This window comes from Mustela putorius, unplaced genomic scaffold, assembly GCF_011764305.1.
Source record: "Mustela putorius furo isolate JIRA1106 unplaced genomic scaffold, ASM1176430v1.1 tig00001075_pilon_pilon_pilon, whole genome shotgun sequence".
In the NCBI taxonomy this organism is placed as follows: domain Eukaryota; kingdom Metazoa; phylum Chordata; class Mammalia; order Carnivora; family Mustelidae; genus Mustela; species Mustela putorius.
In genome coordinates, this window is record NW_025421560.1 from 1,335,684 (window position 1) to 1,360,938 (window position 25,255).

Below are 25,255 nucleotides of genomic sequence, written 5' to 3' on the forward strand. Positions count from 1 at the left end.
GTTTTTTTTTTTTTGTTTTTTCCGCCACATTTAATTTAATAATAAAAATGGAAGCAGAGGTTACAGATTTCAAAGGAAGAGAAGCTTGGCGCATGAAGAGTTCAACTTGGCATCTGCCAAGGTGATAAAAGAGATGAGAGGTCAAGGCTCTCCTATTCTGATTCAGAAAGGAGAAACTCACTTCCTTCCCTTGCGACTCACCTGCTTTCCTCTGCTTCCAGCCTTAAGTTTTATGGACAATCGGATCAAAGGTTCCCAGCTCCCCACGGCAGCTGGGTGGTCCTGGTGCCCATCACTGCCCCCTCCAGTAGACACTCCCCTACCTGAATCATGGAGCATACGCCCCTTAATGACGCGGAGCCCTCCAGGAATCAGAGCAGACTTCACAGAGTCCCGGTGTGGAAGGGAGGAAAGAGGGGATATCTTCAGGCACCGCCCGCTTCTCTGATCTCTTTCTGTCATCAGTTTGTAGACTCCCTCACTCCCACCCTCAGCCAGCCTAACAAAAATCCCTTTCTGTGTTTCCCCTCAGCATGGCTGAGTCAGACCTGGAGGGAAGAGCCGAGCCGGCTCGATAGGGGAGACCTGTGTCGCAGACCCCAGCCCGCCACTTTCTCAGTGTGTGACCTTCAGCAAGACACAGGACTCTTTGAGAGGCTTTTCTGCGTGTTTAAAAGGAAGACCTGAACCAGATCATTCCCGAGCCCCTGCCAGCTCTAATTCTATCTGCTCCTAGGTATTAAAATCCTCGGGGAAGGGTTCACGACTTCCTTAGTGGCCCTCCCTGAGGCGGCCTTTTATAAAAGCTTGCATTTGATGAACTGGGAAAGGTGGGTGTCAAATGAGAGGCTTCATTTTTAGGCACATCCCAAGCTGGGGACTCCTGACCCTCACAGCTGACTTACAGATCACTTAACCGAAATGCCAGAACTGCCAAAGCTTTCATGGAAGGACAATTGCTTTGAAAGAAGGTTCCTTTGTTTTAAGACAAGCAAGCAAACAAAAGCCCTTTAATAGCTCCCGTTCCTTTACTTGTTTTTAGCTTTCCATCATGGCTTAGTCAAAGAAAATGATAAAATCAGAAATTGGGGTATAGCTTATGGACAAGCCCCCTGCTCTTCTGCCAAGGGCATCTCTGCAGAGGAAAGCCTAAAACCTGCTGGCTTAAAAGTACACACTCAGAAAAGGGGTCCCCAAAGCAAGAGAGAAATCTCACTTGGTGCTCCCTGCAGCGGCTCTGCCTTCCTCTGTGACTGGAGAGAGTACGCACTCACATTCACAAAGGACATGGCCATTTATCTAGAGCAGCCGTATGGTCCTTTATCCCATGCGGAGGGTGTACCCCCAAGCGAGTGTGAGACACTGAAATCCACCCGCCTGTTCCTTCTGCCTCTTGTGGCGGAAGCACCTTGCTGTGCTGTCTGCTAAAGAAAGAGTCATTTCTCCCAAAGGTGGAAGGAGGTCGGGCCCTGTTGGTCTTATTGCAAATACATACATTGCAAGTAGAAGTATATTGCAGAATATGCGTCCGCACTGTTCCATAGCCCTGCCTGCACATCTGGCCAGGAGCCAGGGATCTGGGGACCAGGCACTGGTGGCCATGGCGGCTCACGGAAATCTCCTTGCACACTTTAGCTCAGAGCCACAGTTTCCAGCACGGCGGGGACCTTCCCATCTGAGACAAGCCCGGGCATTAGCGTGTTGTTGCTCTTCAAGGTCTAGTCAGTCTTGCTGGTTTTTTAGCTGGGGACCAGTGAGAGTGTACTTCATGCTAGCATTCTGCACCGGTCCTATCTACCCACGCAGCATCCTGTGTAGGGTATGACCTGTCTGCCTGCTGTGCTAGCTACTATGACTGTACAACAAATCATCCCAGCTTAGTGATTTGGAACAACAGTTTACTATATGAATGGATCTGTGGGTCAAGAATTCAGATGGGACACTGCAGGGAGGGCTGTCCCTGCCCCCACAGTGTTTGGCTATTAGCAGGATGACTTGAACGTGGAGCTTGGAATCATCTAAAGACTAAGTCCCAAGCGTGCCTGGCTTTCAGCAGGTCAATAAGATACCCACACGAGGCTTGTCTGTGGGCTCTGGGCTTAGGCCAGGTTCAAGGGCAAGTGATCAAAAAAGACATATCATCTATTATGAGCTGGCTTTGGAAGTCAGGCATGTCTCCTTTGCTGTGTTCTGCTCACTGAAGCATTCTCAACAGCCCAGCCAGGTTCAAGGGGAGGAGAAACAAACAGCAGAGGGATAAGGTTCTGGAAGGCTGTATTGCTGTGGCTATACACATACTCTGCCATACCTGGGCATAGCATGGAAAACACAAGGAAGTTCCGCCAAGTCCCTCAAGGTTAAGGTTAACAGGCAGGACCTCCGCAACTGTGTTCACTTTACACCCATGACTGGTCCCACCTTGGCCTCTGTGGACACGTAGGATTCCTTTGGACAGGGCAGAATTTTTCAGCAGGTTGGTAGAAATACATAAATCTGACCTTCATCGGCTGTCACTGCTCAGGTGAGGGCTTAAATGAGTTCGCTTCCCAAGATTCCATACATTCTTCAAATAACGGCCACCTGGGTCACATGCAGGACCAGTTCAGGAGCAGAGTCTGTCGGGCCACCAAGAGAAGTCTGGTTTGTGGTTTGTTCAGGAGCCTCGTAGAAATTCTATGAATTAGGGAAATAGCCCGGAGGCAGAGGGCCAGTCAGGTCTCCCATTAGTGGTCACGGAACCATGAGTTCTTTGAGTTTGTTTCTTCTTGCCTTTTTATGTCTTTTTAATCTGTAAAATCGTTTTTAAACAATATTCAGGTGTATTTTTTCCATACATCCATTATGGCTTGAATCAGTATCCTCGGTAAATTTTTTCTTTCTTATATTTTAGAGAGGTGGAAAATACAACCAAGTATGGAGAAGAAAATAAAAATCTTCAATAACACCAGCCCTCGAAATAGTAATAGTCAATATTTTAGTGCTTTTTCCATTGTGTATTCCTGCCTTAAGATGATTTTAATGGCTAAATATGAATTAAATATACCAGAACTTATTTTAATCACCCCTTTTATTGTTGGACATTTTATTTCTTCTTTCCCATGCTTTTCGTGTAAATACTTTTGCATTATTAAGATACATTTTTATTTAACATATGTAAGTAACATTTTCTATACTTATTTAGAAAGTTTTAATAAATATTATTTAAATCTAAATAAAATGTATTTCTCTGTGATAGATTCCAGGAAGTGGGATTCTTGGATTCCAGGCTATGAAAAATTTAGTTTTTGCTACATGGTCTGAAATCACTTTCCCAAATTCACACAATCACTGGCGACCTGTACATCATTCTACAAGGCAAACAAGGTGTGGCTTATCAGTTTAGGGGGCAAATGTAAAGCCATATTTTAAATGAACTTAATTCAGCTCTAATTTCTATTTGTTTTAGCATGACTGGGAGGATTAAGTCATTTGCCTGTATCTTAAGTGCTTTCAGTCCCTCGGTTCTGCTTTCCAAGCCTGTGTTTTTCCTCTCTTCAAGTGTGTTTTCAGATGTTTGCATTCCAGCCCCCGCCCCCAACATGATGTTTTTCTCCTCCATGTACAGCTTGTGGTCTCACAGCCGCCTGTCATTTGCCTACAGATGTTCTAATTCGAAGCGTCTCGTTTACTTCCCGCATGTCGGTGGCGATGCCCACTGTCCACTCTCTCCGCTTCCATGCGATTTGTCTGCATCTTTGAGTGATAATGTGATTACTTTTAGGATCAGGAAAATAAGGATGCGTATGTGATTTTTATATATTCTCTGTCTTCTCATCATCACCACTGTGGTCAATGATGGGCAAACCATCACTGTGCGCGTCCCGGGCCTTTTTGTTTGTGTTCCTTTGTCCTTGAAATGGTTTGATGTTGTCAGTGAATGCTTTTCTTCTGTATATACATTCACCTGCAATAGAAAAGGCTTCTCCAATATTTGCAATAGTTATTTATAGTTCCCCTTAGCATGGTTCTATTCTAATAGAGTTTACCAATTGGGATATAAACTAAAAAACATTCTGGAGTTAATATAATGAATATTAAATTACATATCTGGATTTAATGATTATTCTTGGCCTCCAATTATAATATTACATAACTTGTGATCTCTAAGGCCTCTTTAACAGAAAATATCACCACACCTGGGTATTTTGTTGTATTTTTGGGTCTTAATTACAGCTTTTGTAGTAACCCTGAAGTTTAATCTAAATATATATCTTAATTCTTTCCCTCATACAAAATTACTTTTGGTATACCTTCTAAGCCTTTCACTCCGGGTTGAGAAAATACTACTTTTACATTTGGTTACATTGTATGTATGTATATGTATATGTATGTATTTATTTTTATTTTAAAAAATTTTTGGTTAAATTTTAATGACTTGCTTTTTGCTGCTAATTTATCTATCTTTTTATTATGGTTTTTTACTGAAATATAATTGACATAGGACAGGATGTAAGTTTAAGATGTACTACTTGTTGGGGCGCATGGGTGGCTCAGTTAGCTAAGTGTCAGACTCTTGATTTGGGCTCAGGTCATGATCTCAGGGGCATGAGATCGAGCCCTATGTCTGGTTCCATGCTGGTAGTGGAGTCTGCTTGAGATTCTGTCTCTCCTCCTCCCTCTGCGTCCTCCAACCTGCACTCCTGCCCATGTGCATGTTCTGTCTCTGTCTCTGTCTCTCTCTCTCAAAAGATGTATAGTGTATTGACTTGAGACATTTATATATCATAATATGATCACCGTCCTGGTTTAGCTAACACCACTGTCACATCATATAATTATCATTTCTTTGTTGTGGTGAGAACGGTCACTATCTGGTCCGTTAGCATTTTTGAAGTTTATACTACAGTGTTGTTGACTATAATCACGTGCTGTGCATTAGATAATAACAAGGACTTCATTCCTCTTCTAGGTGCAAGTTTGTCTCTTTTAACAACATCTCCCCACCCCCACACCCCAAACCCTTGGTAACCAGCATTCGAGGCTCTGCTTCAACAAATTCGGCTTTTTTAGCTTCCACATAGAAGTGATACCATGCAATATTTGTCTTTCTCTGGCTGGCTTATCTCACTAAGCATAATGCTGCTTTTTCCCTTTCCCTTTGTTCTAAGATTCCCTATTTCCTTGCCTCTTTTTTTTTCTTTTTTAATCTTGTTTATTCTTTTCTTTTCCATGTCCGTGGGCTTCTAAATCCAGTTATTGTGCTTGAGGGTACAGGAAGAACGGCTAGCCCATGCCTTTAAAGGGTTTTACTGTCACTCATGAAAACCTAACACATATCAGAATGGCTGGAAGAATAGTGTGACTGAAGGCAGTGGGTCCATCCTGTTGGCCAAAATCAGATTGCATGTGAGGGGACACAACGGGTGTGAGCCCCTTGGCTGGTTGTGAAGGGGCCGAGTTTGGACCCTGTTTTGCGGGTGGTTTTGTCCTGGAAAACAGGATAGGCCACTTTGGGGGTTCATGTGTGGGATATAAGTTGGAAGGGGGAGCATCTGAGAAGGAAGGAACTCCAAGACTTGGATGTTCATTCATGGAACCAGTGAGTACCCCATGCCTGCCATGTGTCGGAGCTCTGGACCCCACAGTGAGCAGACCACCATCCACCTTGCTCTTATGGGGTCTTGTCATTCAGCAGTCCTTCTCTTCCGGGGCTTCTGCTGTGAGGGAGAGCAGCCTAACACCTGTGGTAGTAGCAATGACAACTCTATGTTTAAAGCCCATCTCGTGGCATTTAAAGTCTCCTTAATTTCTAACTTTCAGGCACTGTGACTACTGTGTGAAGACATGCCTGCTGCCCTATTGGGCTCCTGTGTCCTTAAAGGAATAGCTCTGTTCTTGTAGGTTCAACCGGGTTGCTCCCATGATTCGCCCCAACCCAACTTCGTTTCGAATTCCTATTACATTGTGAGTCTGCCCACGGATGCAGCTGGGACACTCAGGCTTCCCCTTTGACCATTTGATGTTAGGAGTTGACATCCTAGAAATAGCACATCCTGGATAAGGGAGGTCACCCGTGGAGCTCATCATTCGGTAATAACCTGAAATTGGTTCATGTCTTCTCAAGAATGACCTCCAGGGAAGACTAAGGTTCTGGCATGATTCTCCTGGCGTGCAGAAGCTGGGAGGACTCTGCTGGTTAATCTTCCCCCTGGGCACCACTGGGTACACTACAGATGTGCTCATGGTCTTGAAATAGTCGATAGCTTACGAGCGATCTTTTTATTTTTCTCTGGCCAGGAATCTTGGCTCCTTTCTTCGGAACTTGGAGAAAAATGTGAAGCCATAAACAAGAAGTTACTGTACTTGGAAGATCAGCTTCACACAGCCATCCACAGCCATGATGAAGATCTCATTCATATCCTTTTCATCCCGCAGGTTAAGTACCTGCTAGTTGTTTTGTAAGAGCAAGTCTTAAAAATATACTCAATTTTTCCATGCCCTAGCAGATGGAAACAAATAGATACTGCTGTTTTTTATAGCATAGCACACCTTCGATCTCGAAGATTATCTTGTATGTAGTGTTTTCTCTCTAGCCTTTGGTAAGTTATCTAGCATTTTTGATTATTAAGCCTGACCACTAAAAATGCACCATGAAGTTCAGACATGCATAGGAGGCCAAAACAAAATGCAGGTTTCAAGGGGGCGTGAAGCTAGGTTTGTGGGGCATAGATGGTTGTGGATTTAGATTAGCTTAGTTTTTCTAGGGGTTTTCTCTGTCTGTCTGTCTGTCTGTCTCTCTCTCTGCCCTGGAAGGAGCAGTCGAGTATCATAACTAATAAAACTTCAGCTCATCCCTTTTCAATTTCTTCTTGTACAAGACACTATAAACTTGGTGTCACACTTGCAGATGTCTTCCTCAACCCCAACCACCACTGAGCAAGATGGCCTGAGAACCTGTTACCTCCCATACATGTCCACATCCAGTGCAAATTCGTGGATGTACTCAGTTTTGGTTAGTTCTTTCAAGGGCAAATGGTTGGGTATACACACGGATGAAGGCGTATGGAGCCCCGGCTTGTATCTTTTCAATTATTCAATCAGAAGTGGACATGTCTCTGGATAAAAACACTTCTCCGTTTATTCATCCTTTCTATTCAGTAGTGTGACTCTTCCTAGAGGAGCTGGTGGGAAATGTAGCTATACCAGTCTTTGCTTCTCATCACTGTCTTACTTTTCAGAATTTTGTTTCTTTTTACACTTAATCCTGAGTGACTGTGTGTGTGTGTGTGTGTGTGTGTGTAAAAGCAGCTTTGAATGGCCAAGGACTAATCTTAATCATAGGTATTCAGATCCACAGTAGTTTAATGATGGATTCAGCACTGTTCCTTCCTCATTATAACCTTATAATCTTAGACCTTGGTTATTAAACATAGCAGGAAATTTCTTAGCTTAATCAGCAATTCCTTTCACATTGCTCAAGGTAGATTTTTAAAAGCAGACATTCTGTTCTTCATAATTTCCTGCCCCTTACAAAACTGGTGTTTAAACTCTTGCTACAAAGTTGGCCATAGAAACAGCAGAAGAATCCTTAGCTTGTATTTTGTTTATTCCATGTTCATGAATCACCTAGATTTAAGGACTTATAAGGGGACATGGGGCTCCAGCAAATGGGCAAGTGGCTGTCCGGGCATGGGCATCTGGGAGCAATGCAATGCAGAGGGGCTCCTGGTTCCCCAGCCCAGCAAGCAGGGGCTCTTCCCAGTAGGACACACTTCAGGCCACCTTGGAGTCAGGTTGTGGGGTCTGTGCTGCAGGCAGGGTCTGTGCTGGTCTCCAGACCTAAGTTTTCTAAGTTTTATAGTCAAGTTTGGTTCTAGGGAATTGGGCAGGGGAGGAGGCTGACAGGGGACAGAGCTGTGTGTAGATAAGCCCCCTTTAGTGGCCCCACAGCCAGTTCACGATTTGGGGGCAGGAGGACCGTGGACAATTGATAGAGGCTCTTCATCCTTCGGCTTCCTCCTCAGCAACAGTGGACAGTGACATGGATCTGTAAGGTTTTCATGAGGACTACATGAGGCTGTATTCTGGAAAATTCTTTAACAGACTTGTACATGGTAGATGTTGGTTTTAGGTAGAAATTACATTCTCCAAGCCCATTTGACTCAACATTTTCACTGTTTGTGTCAAAAGCTCCAGCCACATCCCATTTAGATAGATTTATTCAATTATTTTGTAGTAGATGCTTGAATGAGTCCATCCGTAATCCCACAGTGGCCCATGTAAAAATGTCATTTAAGTCTAACAAAACAGCTATAGATAGATAGGGATTGTTCTTTCTACTTGATATAGTTGGGAAAACTGAAATTAAGTGACTGGTCCAGGGTCATTTCTGATGAGTGGCAAGCTGGGTGGTCCTTGTTGGCTCCTTTGGGAAGCAGCTTTGCCTACAAGTAAGTGGACAGGCCTCTTGTGTGAAATGTACAGTTATTCTAAAAGTTTTAAGCTATAATAAAAGTAGCCTATTGAAGTTCTGTTTTTGAGACTCTGGCTGATCCTTGTTGAGCTAAGCAGAGACATACTGGGGGTATGTCATACCGGGACTGAAAAACCACGAGGTACAGAAGACACCCTCCTTCCCTCCAAGCAAATCTGCCCCGCAATATGGATTTCAACCTAAACTTTCCTCTGATTCCCAGGCTTTGTTCTGTGTCCCTGATCGAGAGCAAAGACACTGAAGCAAGTCTTTGAACTCCTACAGAACAGCACTTAGATTTGAGTAGAACGTGGCGTCCTAAGACAGAAAGACATAGTTACAAGACTCTGCGAGGCTCCCTCCCCACACAAACCAAAGCCCTTGTTTCAAATTAGAGCTTATCTAGCCCTTCAAAGAGGCTGTTGAATCCTCCAGCCAAACTGACTGGTTTGTGTTTCCATTCTTGATCAAAGATACAAAGCCGTGTATGGTTGAAAGAAACAGCTTGCCATCGATAACACAAAAGAATTACACAGCGAGTGTCGCATTTTTGTTTGATTCCGTTAAGCACTCTGCCAGAGCCCACAGTGCCTGTGATGTAGCCTGAGCACGATGAACGTGAGTCCACAGTGAACATAGATGTCCAGAAGATTCAAACCTTGGGGGCTATAGACGCTCACACCTCGTGCGGAAGGCACCGAGCTTCTGTGTAAGCCATGCGTGGGAGGAAGTGTTGTCAGGGGTGGACCACTCATCCAGGGATGGAGATAAGCTTCCAACAGAACCTCTAGGCATCCTGACTGGATATCGGGGCTATGGGCAGCCTGTGGAGAGTGTCCTGTCTTTTACAAAGAAGACACTGGATTGACAGATCCAAGAAGCGACAAAAAACAGCCCGTGTCTCTTCATCGTCCCAACAGACTCACTAAATTACGTGTAGCATGACCAAAGAATGACACAAAGCCATCAGCTGTGGTGGTAGCAAGTGTTTAAAAGAAGTCCGAGCCATCAGTTGGAAGCCCCGGCGTCGGAGGGCTGGCCCGTACCTGCTGTCTGAGGAGAGGACAGGAGGTGCGACTCCCCTGCCGGTCAAGCTGGGGTTTCCAAGAGCATCAGTCTGAGTCTCCAGCACAATTTCACAGTCATTTGGGTCCTAATTAGCAGTCGTGTTTCGAAAACCGTTTTGAATGGTTCCTTCATGCAAATGCTTCAACTGAAAACCATACAGGTGAGGTGAATTTTTAAGCAAGTTTCTTCTCATTTATTTTTTTCCTCCTTCAACTTCTACATTGCACTTTCAAAGAAGGTAAAAAGTAAGATTGGGACGCTTTGGGCATATTTCAAAGCCTGCAGGACAGTTCTGCCTGCCTCGGGGTCGCAGAGCAGATGTGGGCACACCGCTTCTATTCGTGGTTCTACTCGCAACCATGTCCAGGAGACCTTTGTGGAATTCTGTTCTCACTGCTTATTTGGAATGCATGGCGGCCAGTCGTTTAGTTTTGGTGGTGCTGGATGGCATGAAAATACTATGAATGTATCCAGGCACAGGCACGAACATCACGTCCCCTTAAGATCCCTTGTCTGGTTCAACTTTCCAGAGTGTGGCTTGAGCAGACAAAGGTAGCAGCGGTCTGGGATGGCTGCTGTGCCTTCTTGGACATGTTTTCCACTCTTGAGCTAAAGCGCTGGAAGAGGGGCCATGAGGATCACAGAACTCTACTTAACAAATCTTAAAGAGAAGGAAACAGACCGGGAGAGGTGGTTGTTGTGCTGGGCTGAAGCAAATATGGTGGCCAGGATTTCTTCCATTGTCTTCTGCCAAAGGGAGAGAGCTAGGGAGAGAAAGCCTGGGAGGCGGTGTGGACCCCGGGCTGTCCTGCTGCTGGCTTGGCACAATGCAAACTCGGCACTAGGTGGGCATCCCAAGGAGTGCCCTATGAAAGCATCATAGGCATTCAAGCAGGTCATGTGTGTGCATGAGGCTTTCCTCCTTGCTCTCCAACAGCTGCGTTCTTCGCCTTCAGCTCTCTCCGGAAGGTAAACTTCCTCTCACTGCCTGCGAAGGCATCACTGTTGATACGAAGAAACACTTTAGCAAATGAGAAGCCCTTTCAGAGGCATACTGTTGTTTCTTCTTGAACCAAACCAGACCTGATGAGCTGATCTACTTTTGACTACGCTGCGAACAGGATTGCTAAGAAACCCAACTGGCAAACACTCAGTGGTTTTTATACGTAAACAGAAGACCTCCTTGAAAGAATTTGAGGGTCTTGGCCAATAGCTGTCCGAAGTGGTGATGTTGTCTTTTTGTATGCCTGGATGACATCTGGGAATGTTGTCTTACCCCTTTACTAATTGCAAACCCAGCTTGCATAATTTTATTAGTGAGAAGTTACACACTTGCTTAGTATGTGACTAGTCTGTCCCAAGGTGGTAAAGAATAGTCTTGGGCTCCAAAGGTGTTTTTAAAGATGTTGGCATGTCAATCCTTGTGCCATTATTATAATTAATGTGCTCATTTTCTTAGACGCCACAGATATCTGGTGGCATATCTCTTACAGGGAAACTTTATAATTAGCTCGAGAGGTCTCAATGGCCCAGGCATTACCAGAATCACTCAGCTCTTTGAGACCTACTCTTATATTTAGATGCAGTGAGCACCTCTGTCACATCTACCTAAAATCCAGTGATGGAGTTGTACTTTATTTGCTCAGTGCTTTGATAAAAACCAAGGTCAGATATGTCAGTGGGCTTCCACGTTGAGTTTATTGGACTAACAATCAGAAACACTGATTCTAGACCTACTGTATGAAATAGCCTTCAGATCTTGGTTAGATGTGGCAAATGCAATAAACTGAGAAGTATGACTTTTTAAAAAAATATATTTTTTGACATAACCTCCAAGTACATATCTCACCCCAAACCTCACACCCCTGTCTGCTCCTCACTCAACATCTCCCCTCTGCTGACAAATGGGCTTTTCCAAAAATTCCTCCCCACCCTCAAAAAAATCCAACTCGTGCTCAGTCTTCTCCTTGATAAACTGCAAGTTCTTTGCTTAGATAAAAAATCTGGGAGTCATTCTCAATGCCTTTTCCTTCTTTCACATTCCACATCTGGTCTATCACCAAATGCCCTTGGCTTGACCTTCAGAACATATGCAGAATCTGGTCACCTCTCACCTCTCACCTCCATGGCCCCTAGCCGGGTTCAGTGATCTTTTCTTCCCTGGATTATTGGATGATGGCAACCACTTCTTCTCATCTCCCTGCTTCTTCTTTTGCCCCCTGCCTTGAACCTTCCAGTGATGAAAGTGGCCGGAGTAATCAGTCACTCCCTTGCTCCAAACCCTCCACCACCCCATCTAGCGGTCTGCATACATGCCGGTGTGAGTTGACTTCCTGTTCCCCTCACTGACACTACATGCCAGGATGGCCATGACTTTGTTCACTTCTGTGCTTCCTACATCCAGAACCTTTCTTTTTCCTTTTTCTCTTTCTTCTTCTTTTCCTCTCTTTCTTTTTCTTTTTCTTTTCTTCTTTTTCTTTTTCTCTTTTTCTTTCTCTCTCTCTCTTTCTTTTGCTTTTCTTTTTTCAGAACCTTTCTTAGCACACAATAGGAGCTCAGGAAGTGTTTGAATATCTGAATGTATGAAGGAAAGAACAAGGGTCTCTTACTATTCTTTTATTTCCCCAACTGCTTAACAGTGAAATGTATCCAGTGATTTCTTTTATAAATATATTGATCTAAATATAAAAGTATGCATGCCCATTTAAATACTAGAGAGGTATGAAAAAAAATAAAATAAAAGGCTGCCTATTCCTCCCAGGATCAATACCTAGAAGCACTGTGTCCTCCTAAGGCACTTTTCTAGCAGAAATACTCGGTTTTTCATTCCATATAAATTGTTCTGCTGCTCGGTCCTCCCCACCCCCACTGCACATATTATCCTGGATTCTCTCCCATTTCAGCACATTCAAAGTGTTTTGGAACTTACATTCGTAAGGCATCCTACAGACAGGCTGGTTAGAGAGAGATATTTTGTAAATAAAAGCATGATTTTTTTCAGGTTTTTTTTTTTTTTAAATTACAGTGTAGTTAATGTGCAGTGTTATGCTAGTTTCAGGTGTGCAAAATAGTGATTCAGCCATTCCATACATCACCTGGGGCTCATCATGATAAATGTGATCTTAATCCCCATCACTGGTTTCACCCATCCCCCCCCTCCTGGTGACCAGTAGTTTGTTCTCTATATTAAGAGTCTTTAAAAAGAAAAGATATTTTTTGTTTGTTTTGTTTCTTCAGTTCTACATATGAATGAAATCATATGATATTTGTCTTTCTCTATCATATTATGTCACTTAGTATTATATTCTCTCTCTCTCTATATATATAATGGAATGTTACTATATTATATATGTTGTAGCATTCCATTATATAAATATAATATGACATATATATATAAATAATACATACACCACTTTTTCTTTGTCTGTTCATCTATCTGTGGACACTTCACGCTTCTTCCGTAATTTGTCTGTTGTCAGTAACGATGCAATAAACATAGGGATGCATGTATCTTTTCTATTTAGTGTCTTCATATTCTTTGTGTAAATGCCCAGTAGTAGAATTACTGCATCTTAGGGTAGGTCTATTTTTAATGTTTTGAGGAAACTCCGTGCTATTTTCCACTGTGGCTCACCAATTTGCATTCCCTCCCACAGTGCACGAAGCTTCCTTTTTTCTCCACATCTTTGTCAACACTTGTAATAAAAACATGATTTTAATCATTTTGCTGATCGTTACTCTAGGCTCATGAAATGAGGTTTCCAGGATTTCTGATGTCTGGTTCTGCGTAGGCAGAACCTAGGCTGTTGGCTCCAGTAATAGTAAAAAATTAGTGAATAAACCTTAAGTCTCATAACGCCTCACAAAAGACCGTATATGCTGACAGCAAAGAAATATTTCTTTTGGCTCTAGCCTTGGGAAGAAGGTATGAGAATATGCACTTTATTTTTATTTTCTATTTTTATTTTACGTATTCGAAGATCTAATTGGTTTTATTAAACAATTCATGAATTGGGCAGCGCCCTTCTAGCTAGTGGAGGCAAGCTCCTGAAATTATGCATTTTCCAAGTGAGACAATGAAAGCGTCAAGTGGTTTGCCACTTTTCCCTCGCTGGTGATCATTTGCTTAAATCCCTGTCTTCTGATTCCTCCGTGGGGTGTTGCAGAATGTTCTATGAAGGGCTGATGCGTTAGTTTAATTATGTAACTTAGTCTTTTTCCTCTGTGGGTCTCCTTTTAAAAACCTTTCAGTGTGTTCTATAAGGGTCAGGAATTGCACAAGTTCTTTAAGAAGCATCTTTTTTTGGCTCAATCCTCTCTCTAAAAACCTGTGTCATCTTTTAGCAATAATTTTTACAAATGGGGGAGTGTAGTCCCAGGCTGCACGTCAAAGGTAATTAAATCTTAGGCATCTGTCAGGATTCATAAACTACTTAAGCTCTACGCTTACTTTTTATAAATGTAACATAACTTTGTGATTAAATTGCAGCTTGGTATGTAGTCTGGGACCCCGTATGTTTTTACTCCTATAAAGTCGTATGTGTTTTCACTAAAGATTAGCAGAGTTGTCCAGAGAAATGGAGGAAAATGAAGACTTTTTTTTTTTAAGGAAAAATAAAGTAAATATGGGATTTTTTTCTTTCCTTGCACCCACTCACTCCCACCTTCATTCCCCTCAAGTTCAAGTGCAAGGAGTGAACCATCCTAGTAAATGAATGTAAATTACACAAATGATGAAGTCCGGTGAAGCTTCGAGATGAAAAGCTGCCAAAAGCTTTTCAGGATGGTTCAGCAATTTTGCTTAGGAGAAGTTCATTTGCATAATTCCCAGGATCCTCTGGAGTTCTTTATTTAAAAAAGAAAGAGAAAGCTTTCTACAGTCATATCCTGGGGGTATCTTTTTCCCTTGACATTGCATTGACATTGTACTTAAATAAAACAATATTGTAGCGTCGACAGTCTGTGAGTGCTAAGATCTTGGCAAGCTGCTTTTCCCAAAGCTCTCTCTCTTCCTGTTTTGTCCATATCTGATCTACGAATGTTTAAGTGGTCTGACCTGATGTGACGATTTAACAGTATTTACGTGATGTCTAAGTACCGTATTTCCATACTTCCCCTTCACTGCTCTTGGATGAAGTGACACTAATTTGCTTATGAAACTCAAAGAATTCAATCTGTCTCTCGTCCTGTTTATCTTTGAGTTGTTCTGACTAGAGGTACACAAGGAAACAGGGATCTGACCATGGACAGAAAAAGCACCATTTGTTAAATGGCATCACAGAAAAAGGCTCGTTTCTTGAGAAGATGACAGCCTTATATATCTCATATGATTATTTGCCAAGTTCTCTGTGATGGTTTTCTTTAGGTAAGAAATAACTTTAAAGGCAAGGGATTTAAGAACCCAACTATTTAAGGAAAAACCAACCAGCCTGCCCAAAAGGGCAAGCTCCCTGAACTCCGTCAAATCTTGAGCACCCTGCCTGGCTATTTTACAAGTCCCTGGGAAGTATAATAACTTAGGACAGCAGATTAGAAACTACGGGAGTTTAGAAATCATTGTTTCACAGAAAACAGAGGTTCAAAGTGATTTGCACAAGGTGACAAGGCTGGCTGACGGCCAATAGGGACTCTGGTCCCTCACAACTCTGAGTCCGGACCTGTGGCGGCCCCCAATACTGGAATTCTTGAGGAAGCTCTTAGGTCCAGCCCTCTGCCCTCTGGGCCATCCGGGCACTTAGATGTGGCTGTCGAGCTGCCCCCGTCTGGGGCTTCACAGGAATTCCAGTCACACTGACCCTCTATCATCGTGCCTCCCAGTTCGCCATCTGTCTCGGTCTACCAGCCGACTCTCCCTTTTCCTTTTTGAAACCTTACCTAAGGTAGTTCATAACCTCAGGCCTCATGGAGATGGCGATCACTCTTACAAGAAGTGTAAAATTTGTATTAATATTTAATTCCTACAATTTGGAAGAACTTGAAACTGCAATTAGATGTCAGTGCCCATCTGCTTCCCGCCGGTGCATGTGCTCTTATTAGCTCCCTCGGAGGCTGCCGAGGTCCGCCCTTCACCTTCGCGTGTGTTCCTTAACCGTGCATGCACAGTCTCTCAGGAGGGAGCTCCAGATGGTGAAGGAAACTCTGCAGGCCATGAGCCTGCAGCTCCAGCCGGCAAAGGAGGCGGGAGAGAGAGAGGCTACGGCAACCTGTGTGACAGCTGGCGTCCGGGAGGTGCAGGCCTGAGGTGGGACAGGATGGGGGGCGGGGGAGGGCGCGTGGCTACGTCGTCGTCATCGATATGGGTGCACGGGAGGCCTCCGTCACCTCCCCAGCCTGACCAACGTGCCCGACTCTGTTACGGACACAGGGACCCGAGGGCTCCCCATAGAGAAGTGGTCCCTCTTTTCTGTCCTGGGGCTGAGAGTGGGGAGACAGCACGATGAACTTTTGGGGGACAGTCCACCGGACTGCCTCCCACGTGTCAGCTGGGGGCACTTTTCCCGTGTCGTTCATGGGAGATCCTGCATCGGACTCGAAAATCTTCCTGTCTCCGCTCCCATTCGACAGAAGCTGGGGTTGAATTCTGCTCGCAAAATGTCTCTTCCTGTACCATCTTGCTTTCTGCTGCAATTAAAATATCTCCCGTTTTAAGAACTTGTTAAGAGGAAACTGAACGTAAGTGTCTCTCACTGTACCTGTTATACTTTCCTACAGGCGCATGATCTAAGGGAGCTAATTAACCCCAGGATCTGGAATTAACAGCTTTTCACCTTCTCCTGTGAGTCACTATAATCTCAGAAGAATGCATAGGAAAAATTCCAAAAGACATTGCTTTAAAGTAACAACCTGTCAGTGAGGCGCCGTCTTCTGATTTTCCTATTACGGCAACTCCTGTTTCTACCGAAAGGGTCCCTGGTGTTTCGCCAGGACATCCCGAAATTTGTCCACAATGACAGCGGGGTGGGAGCAGGGGCATAAAGGGGTCAGATGACAAGTTCAAACTTCTGGGCCTCTCCTTTTTTCCTGCCTAACATGATTCACTCAGTGCCGGGCAGGACGTGGATGTGAAAACGTTCTTTCAGTCCACTGCAGTATTCAGTAAGAGAGTGCATGCTCGGGAAGGCAGTAGAGTACTGAGGAGGACAGTGCAGTATTCAGGACAGCAGTGCGTACTCAGGATGGCAGTGCGTACTCAGGAAAGCAGTGTAGTACTCAGGAGGACTGTGCAGTACTTAGGAAGGCAGCACATACTCAGAAGGACAGTGCAGTACTCAGGACAGCAGTGCGTACTCAGGATGGCAGTGTGTACTCAGGAAAGCAGTGTAGTACTCAGGAGGACTGTGCAGTACTTAGGAATGCAGCACATACTCAAAAGGACAGTGCACTACTCAGGAAGGCAGCACATACTCAGGAGGACAGTGCACTACTCAGGAAGGCAGCACATACTCAGAAGGACAGTGCAGTACTCAGGACAGCAGTGCGTACTCAGGATGGCAGTGCGTACTCAGGAAAGCAGTGTAGTACTCAGGAGGACTGTGCAGTACTTAGGAATGCAGCACATACTCAGAAGGACAGTGCATTACTCAGGAAGGCAGAACATACTCAGGAGGACAGTGCACTACTCAGGAAGGCAGCACATACTCAGAAGGACAGTGCAGTACTCAGGACAGCAGTGCGTACTCAGGATGGCAGTGCGTACTCAGGAAAGCAGTGTAGTACTCAGGAGGACTCTGCAGTACTTAGGAAGGCAGCACATACTCAGGAGGACAGTGCTGTACTCAGGAAGGCAGCACATACTCAGAAAGGCAATGTGTACTCAGGAAGGCAGCCAGTACTCAGGACGGCAGTGTGTACCCAGGAAGGCAGCGGGTACACAGGAAGGCAGTATAGTACTCAGGAGGACGGTGCAGTACCCAGGATGGCAGTGTATATTCAGGACAGCAGCGCATACTCAGGATGGCAGTGTGTACCCAGGAAGGCAGCGGGTACACAGGAAGGCAGTATAGTACTCAGGAGGATGGCAGTGCGTACCCAGGACGGCAGTGGGTACTCAATAGTGTGGGGCATTTCAGGCCCTCCCTACCAAGGCATCTAGAGAACAGCCCATGTTCTATTAGGCAGCACTTCCCAAGTTGGGCGGAGGAAGGCAGCCTCCAAGAGGTGCTCACCAGGGACCAGGTCTCCCTTGGTCAAACCCGTTAGGGAAACCTGGCATGCTATAATTCCTGGCCAGGTTGTCACAGTGCCCATTAGCATATTAGACTGGGATGGATCTCAGTAAAGAAACCCACTTGATTTTTTTAAATTTTTTATCTAACCCAGGCTTCCCAAGTTCAATGGATCATAGATTTTATGTAAGTCCTATGAATATCCCACCAATCTTGTGTTATGCAGCCCTGCATTCTCTGGGGAAGTAATGGTCCAAATACAGATTTCCATCATGTGTCCATGTGTGACAGCAACCAGACTCGAGCTTTTGCACAGTGTCGAGCTTAATAGCTACGTTACTGTTTGTGCTGCTAATTGATTTATTGGGTTTTGTTTGTTTCTGTCTCATTTATTCTTATAAGCATAGTGATGGTCCTGCTTTCCTTAGGATCTTTGGACCCCGGACAGTTCTTGTCATTTCCTGGAGTCACGCTGTTGTTTCCAGAAGGCAGCTGGTGCTTTGCTGAGTCTCCCGTGCTGGGCAGTACTTCTGTCCTCAAAGAGATGCCCTGCTTCAGCCGGCAGCTGGCCAGCATCCAGGGAACAAAGAAAAAGCACAGCATGTGAATTTGCTGCCTGTGTTTCCATCAGTTTTATCTTGAGCATTAAAAAAGTATATATATATATATATATATATATATATACATACATATACATATATATATACATACTGTATATATTTTAATAATAAGTGTAGTTGATTTCTAGGAATTCTTGTTTTTTTAAATAATGGACCAAATTAGTGAATTATTTATAATCATGTCTCAAAAATATTATGTACTGGTCACATGGCACTTGGAATCTTCGAATCCTTGGATTAATTCCAATGGAGCCAAACTTGGCAAGAGTCAGGACTGACTGTATTAGAAATGACAAATGTCTACTTTGATATACACCATTTTTAAAAAGGCCCCTGGACACAAGACAGCCGAACGGTCACTAACCCAGTGTTTTGTGTGACTCAGACACCATCATGAATACTTCTTTGAGGTCATAATGTATTGGAACATTTTGGAAGCTAACAAGAGTTGTAGGTATACGCCATGTGAGAGTTCTCTGGTACCTTTGGCTGGGCAGTGTGTTTGTTTCCTTGTTGAGATGCCTGAACAGGTCTAAGTATCGGGGTAGGTGAATGATGCTTTAACCACATGCTACCACCCCTCCCTGGTCTATGCTGGCATCAGAGTCATCCAGGAAGCCTGATAAAGGCCAGGATGTATCATCTGGCCACACAGCCTCCTCAGGGCAAGTCCCCTCTTCAGCCACTGTGACCTCAGAAAACCCAGGACCGTGGGTCCCAAACCAGAATATGGGGCAGTTTTTGTCAGGGCTTGAATTTAAAAGTGACCAAACCACAATACGAACTGAAGCTTTTATGGAGACAGTCAAGACCGCAAGCCAACGCGCCGACTGAAAATGGCAACGTGGAGTCCGATTTTGTCGTGACGCAGTGTGAGAGAATGAATCGCAGATGACACTGCCCACTGGGTGGAGAGGCTGGTGTTCAAAGATTTTATTTATTTATTTGACAGAGAGAGACACAGCGAGAGAGGGAACACAAGCAGAGGGAGTGGGAGAAGGAGAAGCAGGCTTCCCGCACAGCAGAGAGCCTCATGCGGGGCTCAATTCCAGGACTCTGTGATCATGACCCGAGCCAAAGGCAGGTGCTTAACTGATTGAGCCACCCAGGCACCCCAAGGCTGGCATTCAAACGGCTGCCCATTCATCTTCCACCAGCTTGGGGTAGGGCATGTTCTTGCTCAGTAACCATCCTATGCCTTCCAACTTCCTGAAATTTCAAGATCAAAATGATCTTCCCTCAGATCACGTTAGTATGTAATGCTGCAAACCTGTCATCCTCTGTGGTGAGGCAGGTTTCCCCAGCCCGGGAGCATGGAAGGGCCCCCCTTTGTGCACCGGGACTGTCCTAAGACCTTTATAATCATCATCTCATTGAATTCTCATATCGGCCGTATGAGGTAGGTGTCTGTAGATGACCAAACAGAGCCTTAGGAGACCAACGAACTTTCCTCAAGGCTCAGAGCTGGGAAGGGGTGGCGTGACAGTAGGGGTCAGACACAGTGGAATGAATGCATCCTAAAGGGCCTTCAGGGTCGTTCTGAGACTTCGAGCCACAAAGCTTATTCACTTAAGGAAACATGGTCACCTTGGGGATCGTGCTGGGGAAACCTCGGCTTCCCATGCTCCCACCTAAGCCCCACTATGCTGCAGTCATGATGTCTAGCTCACTGGGACAGGTTCCAACAGACACCCGCCCCCCGTGACCAACGTGCATGCTGTCTTCACTGACCATTCATCCCCAATCTACCACGAAAGCCACTCCAGGAGGGGCCTCTTACTGCCTGGCAATGGGCAGATTTTCTTGAAAATCCCCATTTGATTTTTTTTAAAAAACATCTGACAAAGCAACACTGTACCCCTTAGTCAATGCCTCCTTGTAGAAGTGGTTCAGTACTTTCATTTTTAATATCCGCACCTTATCTCATCTTTGAATTTTGTCATATAATTTATTGCTTCATAAATGTTACTTTTGTTACATGAAATTAAAGCTGATATCTAAACCATGGAGCACCTTTAACTTTTTTTTCTTCTTTTGGCCTCGAGTATAGATGATAGAAAAATTTATCAGGTTTATCCATTTCATCTCTTTGTTATAAGGTGATTGATTGTACACTTACATCACACAAAATACTTCTAATAAAGCAATGCTTTAAAGTGTGTATGTGTTTCGGTTTCAACAAATCAGAAAACAATGGAATTTTCTATTCTGGACTACTTGATTGGGGAGATTGAAAATAATATTACCACTAAAGTGGGGGAACAAGACAAGGGTACCCGCTTGAAAAATTTGACTGGAGACCCTGCTTAATTCTGTAAGGCAAGAAAAACAAATGAGGGGTGTGCTCTGGGAAGGAAGAAATAACATTAATTGTTGTTGCTGTTGTTGTTTTAAAGATTTTATTTATTTGACAGAGAGCACGAGCAGGGGGAGTGGCAGAGGGAGAGGGAAAGGGTGACTCTTCACTGAGCAGGGAGCCCGATGTGGGACTTGATCCCTGGGCCCTGGGATCATGGCCTGAGCTGAAAGCAGATGCTTAACAACTGAGCCCCCAGGCACTCCACAACATTAGTTTTTACAGGTGATGTAATTGTAAGCTAGAAAACCTAAGAGAGCTAACAGAAACGTTTTTAAATAATTAACACATCAGGGGGGCCTGGGTGGCTCAGTGGGTTAAAGCCTTCCCCCTCTCTTTGCCTACTTGTGATCTCTCTCTCACTCTGTCAAATAAAATCTTTAAAAAAATAAATAATTAACACATCAAAGTCCATGCGCTTTGCATATACACACAATAACCAGAAGATAGAGTATAAAGAAGAGACCACATTTTTAATAGGAACAGAAATAAAGAGAAAACAGCCAGGAATCAAATTAAGTAAGAAATGTCTAAGTCTTAGATGAAGGAAATTTGAAGATGAAGGACACAAGAGAAGACCTGAATATACAGATACATGAACCTTTGGACAGGAAGTTATCAGAAATTGTCAAATTTCTGTAAATTTGTTCATTGATATTATCTGATCTCAATTGAATCATAGACATCTAGATAGCCCCCAATAACTACTCTGCTCCATCCCTTCTAGAAGTTTCCTCATCTGGGTACTCAGGCTTCAGATATGCTTACACGTGTGCAGAATGGATTACAGTGTTGATAGATAAAGCAGAGAGGCCATTAGACTGATGTGGCCCATGTACCACGGAGGCAACAGAAACAGACCAAAATCTAGACCTGAAAATGTGTCAAGGTTACAACACTGAAACCTAGGACAGCCAATCATGAAACTAGCCTTTAAGCTACGTTTCCATCTTTTTATTTTTTTTTAGAGAGAAAGAGGAGGAGGAATGGAGGGCTAAGGAGAGAGACAATCTCAAGCAGACTCCGTGCCCACTGTGGGGTTCTTGGGGACCAAGGGAGCTTGATTTCATGACCCTGAGATCATGGCTTGAGCTGAAATCAAGAGTCTGATGCTTAACCGACTGAGCCACCCAGGTGCCCCTTGGCTTTTCTCTACAAATGTCCATCAAGAGTTGAATGGATAAGGAAGGTGTGGTATATATCTGTATATAGATATATATATATATATTGCTATCCAGCCATCAAAAACCAAAATCTTGTCATTTGCAACGATGGATGGAACTAGAAGGTATTATGTTAAGTGAAATAAGTCAATCAGAGAAAGACAATTATCATATGATCTCTCTGATATGAGGGATTTGAGAGGCAGGTGGGGGTAGGTAGGGAAAAAATGAAATATGGGATCGGGAGGGAGACACACCATAAGAGACTCGTAATCTCAGGAAACAAACTGAGGGTTGCTGGAGGGGGAAAATGGGACAGATGGGGGAGGCTGGGGATGGACACTGGGGGGAGCATGTGCTATGATGACTGCTGTGAAGTGTGTAAGCCTGACGATTCACAGACCTGTACCCCTGGGGCAAATAATACATTATATATTAATTTAAAAAATGTCTCTTCCAGAGATCCCCTCTACTTACCACGTCCGTTCTGGGGCTGCTTAATTTGAAAGGATATTTGCTCAAACTCTTAAAATGTTTTAATATGCCTCAGGTTATTTTTTAACAGTACCATGGTGTGTGAGAGCCACGATGAGAAACAACCTAACTTTGAGTCAATAATAAATTGTTTAAAGATAAATCTGCACTATGGAATCCTTTGAAGTTGTTTAAAAAAATCTCTTTCCCTTTTTTTAAAGATTTCATTTATTTATTTACTTATTTATTTGAGAGAGAGAGAAAGGGAGAAAGAAAGAAAGAAAAGGAAGAGAAAGTATGAGCATGGGGAGGGGGCAGAGGGACAAGCAGACTCTGTGCTGATCGTGGAGCCCAATGTTGGGCTTGATCCCATGACCCTGAGATCGTGAGCTGAGCCAAAATCAAGTGTCAGATGCTTAACTTACTGAGCCACCCAGGCATCCCCCAAAGTCTTTCTATGTGCATATGCTGGTATCTACAGAGATACCACCGAAGGAGGACCCAGGTGACTTGAGGGATGGCAAGGAGACGATGTTTCTTGTATACTGCTATTCATTAAAAATTTGTATACCACAAATTGAAAAATTTAACCGGAGACCCTGCTTAATTCTGTAAAGTAAGACAAACAAATGAGGGGTATGTTCTGGGAAGGAAGAAATACAACATTAATTGTTGTTGTTTTAAAGATTTTATTTATTTGACAGAGAGCACAAGCAGGGGGAGTGGCAGAGGGAGAGGGAAAGGGTGACTCTTCACTGAGCAGGGAGCCCGATGTGAGACTCGATCCGTGGGTCCTGGGATCATGACCTGAGCTGAAGGCAGACGCTTAACCACCGAGCCACCAGGTGCTCCACAACATTAGTTTTGGTGATGTAATTGTAAGCTAGAAACATTAGGTGATGTAATTGTAAGCTAGAAAACCTAAGAGAACTAACAGATGTATTTACTTATTTGCAAAATAAGTTATATTTACTTATTTGAAAAATAAAATAATTTCTTTAAGAAAACACCGTAAGTCATGGAGGCTGAGTACAGACCTTTAGGGAGACCAGGGCACACAGGCTCAGGTCTCCATGTTGCTGAGGTAAGGTTCATCCCCTGTTCAGTGCCCACCGTGAGCCCAGCGTAAGAGGACAGCTATGACTTATGATCCGATGATTGGAAGGAAAGTCATTGCCATGATCACTGTAGTTATTATCATTTTAAAGACAAGAGATGAATTTTATTTTGGCATTTTCTTGGACAACTCTCTATGGTCAGTGGTTTGTTACCAAAATCTCCGCCCCCCTCTGGGACCCTAGTTCTTGTCCTGAGTTAGGGAGTTCAGTAAAAGCCACCTTCCTCTGAACACTAGACCTAAGAGCCCCGTGGGCTGGTTGTGTGCGCAGAGTAGGGAGCACGGAAACGCAGTCATATCTGCCCCCATTGTCCCTTCGGGGGAGCTGCTCGCACAGTCAGTGTTTTGTTTAAATAGGTGTGCTTTCGAGTATAAAACACACTCGTACCGTAGAAAGGAAGCTATGACAGACACCGGAGTGAGGTACAGTCTGGAGAAGCCCTTCACCTCCTTTCGTTATTCCAGTAACACAGAAGAACATCTCGACACGACAGCTCTCTTTTCCAAGGGTTTGAAAAGCATCCGCTAGAAACAAACCTCATGTCTATTGTTTCTCCCATGGCGTGTGTGTTCATTCACTCCAGAAACACTCATGGGGCGTCTACTACAAACACTGCTCTGCCTGTAAACTGAATTTACAACTATAAGGGGTTAAAAGTCTTAGTGAAAATCATCCCGCAAGTACTGGAAATGGGTTGAGTGTTGATTCATAGGACCCTTGGTTTTCAATCTACATAAACAAATGATTAGACCACACACAGACACACACACACAGACACTCAATAGCGGGTCAGTTAATCTTGAACAATGGTTCTTTATTATTTTCTGTTTCCTGTATGATTTTTTATTTGTAAAAACAACATTTAGAAGAAATTATTTAAAAAGATTCATGCATAAGCCATTATCTTCATTTTTCCAATCTACGTCCATAAAAGACACATTTCCCCAAACTAGAGCCAGCGTATTTTTTATTCCGCTTCTTATGTTTCCTATTATGGTGTTTCCCATTTTGCTACATGATCGTTATCATCATTGTGTTTATTGCTGTATAATAGTCTCTCCCATCGATCGACCATAACTTAGATACTCCTGTGTCACTGGGCATTCAATCTTTCCAATATTTTGCTGTGATAAATAAAGCTGCAATGACATCTTCATGCACATAGCTTTTTCTTGCCTTTGAAGGATGCCTGTAGGAAAAATTCCCAGGAGTGAGGAGACAAGACAAGTAGGAAGTTGACTTGAAGTTGGCACTGGGGAGTGAACTCAGGATGATAAACAGCCCTGCGAGCAGCTCGTCCTGGGAATTCCCAACCGGTATCGATCGGCTTAATTGATTTTGTGGAGCGCCCTCTCATCACGAACGTGTCCACAGTAACCCATGAAGCCGGCCGCAGTCGGACAGTTCCCACCATTTGCAGACTAGCGGTGTTAACCGAACCCCCGGTGCTCACTATATGAGACTGATGAAGCACTCCCTTCTACCTCGGAAACGATTAATACACTCTATGTGAATTAATTGAATTTAAATTAAAAAATAAAACATACAATGAACAGTGTGGACTCTGTCCGCCGCTGTATGTCGCTGACCCTTTCCCGTCCTGCTCCTGCGGGTCCATGCCCCGTGCAAAGATGGTTGAAAAGTAACGTGACATATACAGGCATTTGAAAACGAGGAGGATTTCTAGCAGGGGCGTGAGCAGGAGGAACGGAAGGGGGACCCCCACTCAGTCCAGACCACAGTGCCCATCCCAAAGTACACCCTGGCATGGATTTGGCTTTGGGTGGTGGTGGTTGTTCGTGTGAAAAAAAGAGCGTCTTGGATTTGTGGCTCTGGCTG

The 25,255-nt window shown here is 44.0% G+C and overlaps 1 protein-coding gene across 3 annotated transcripts in view; it reads left to right on the forward strand.

Annotated features, from left to right (window-relative positions):
• The window catches only part of DISC1 (DISC1 scaffold protein), a 371,634-nt gene extending 346,644 nt beyond the window's left edge, over window positions 1-24,990 (forward strand). The window contains exons 12-15 of one of the 3 annotated variants that reach the window (XR_001176909.2): window positions 6,277-6,394; window positions 15,621-15,761; window positions 16,232-16,295; window positions 18,114-20,464. Coding sequence is in view for 2 of the 3 variants with exons in the window: in XM_013047589.2 (XP_012903043.1) it covers window positions 6,277-6,394; window positions 15,621-15,760 (258 nt within the window). In the remaining variant the exon portion in view is untranslated. Of the gene's footprint in view, window positions 1-6,276; window positions 6,395-15,620; window positions 15,762-16,231; window positions 20,465-24,600 lie in introns of those variants that run through there. The other 2 variants (XM_013047589.2, XM_013047588.2) reach the window with 2 other exon arrangements.
• Window positions 24,991-25,255: the final 265 nt, after the last annotated feature.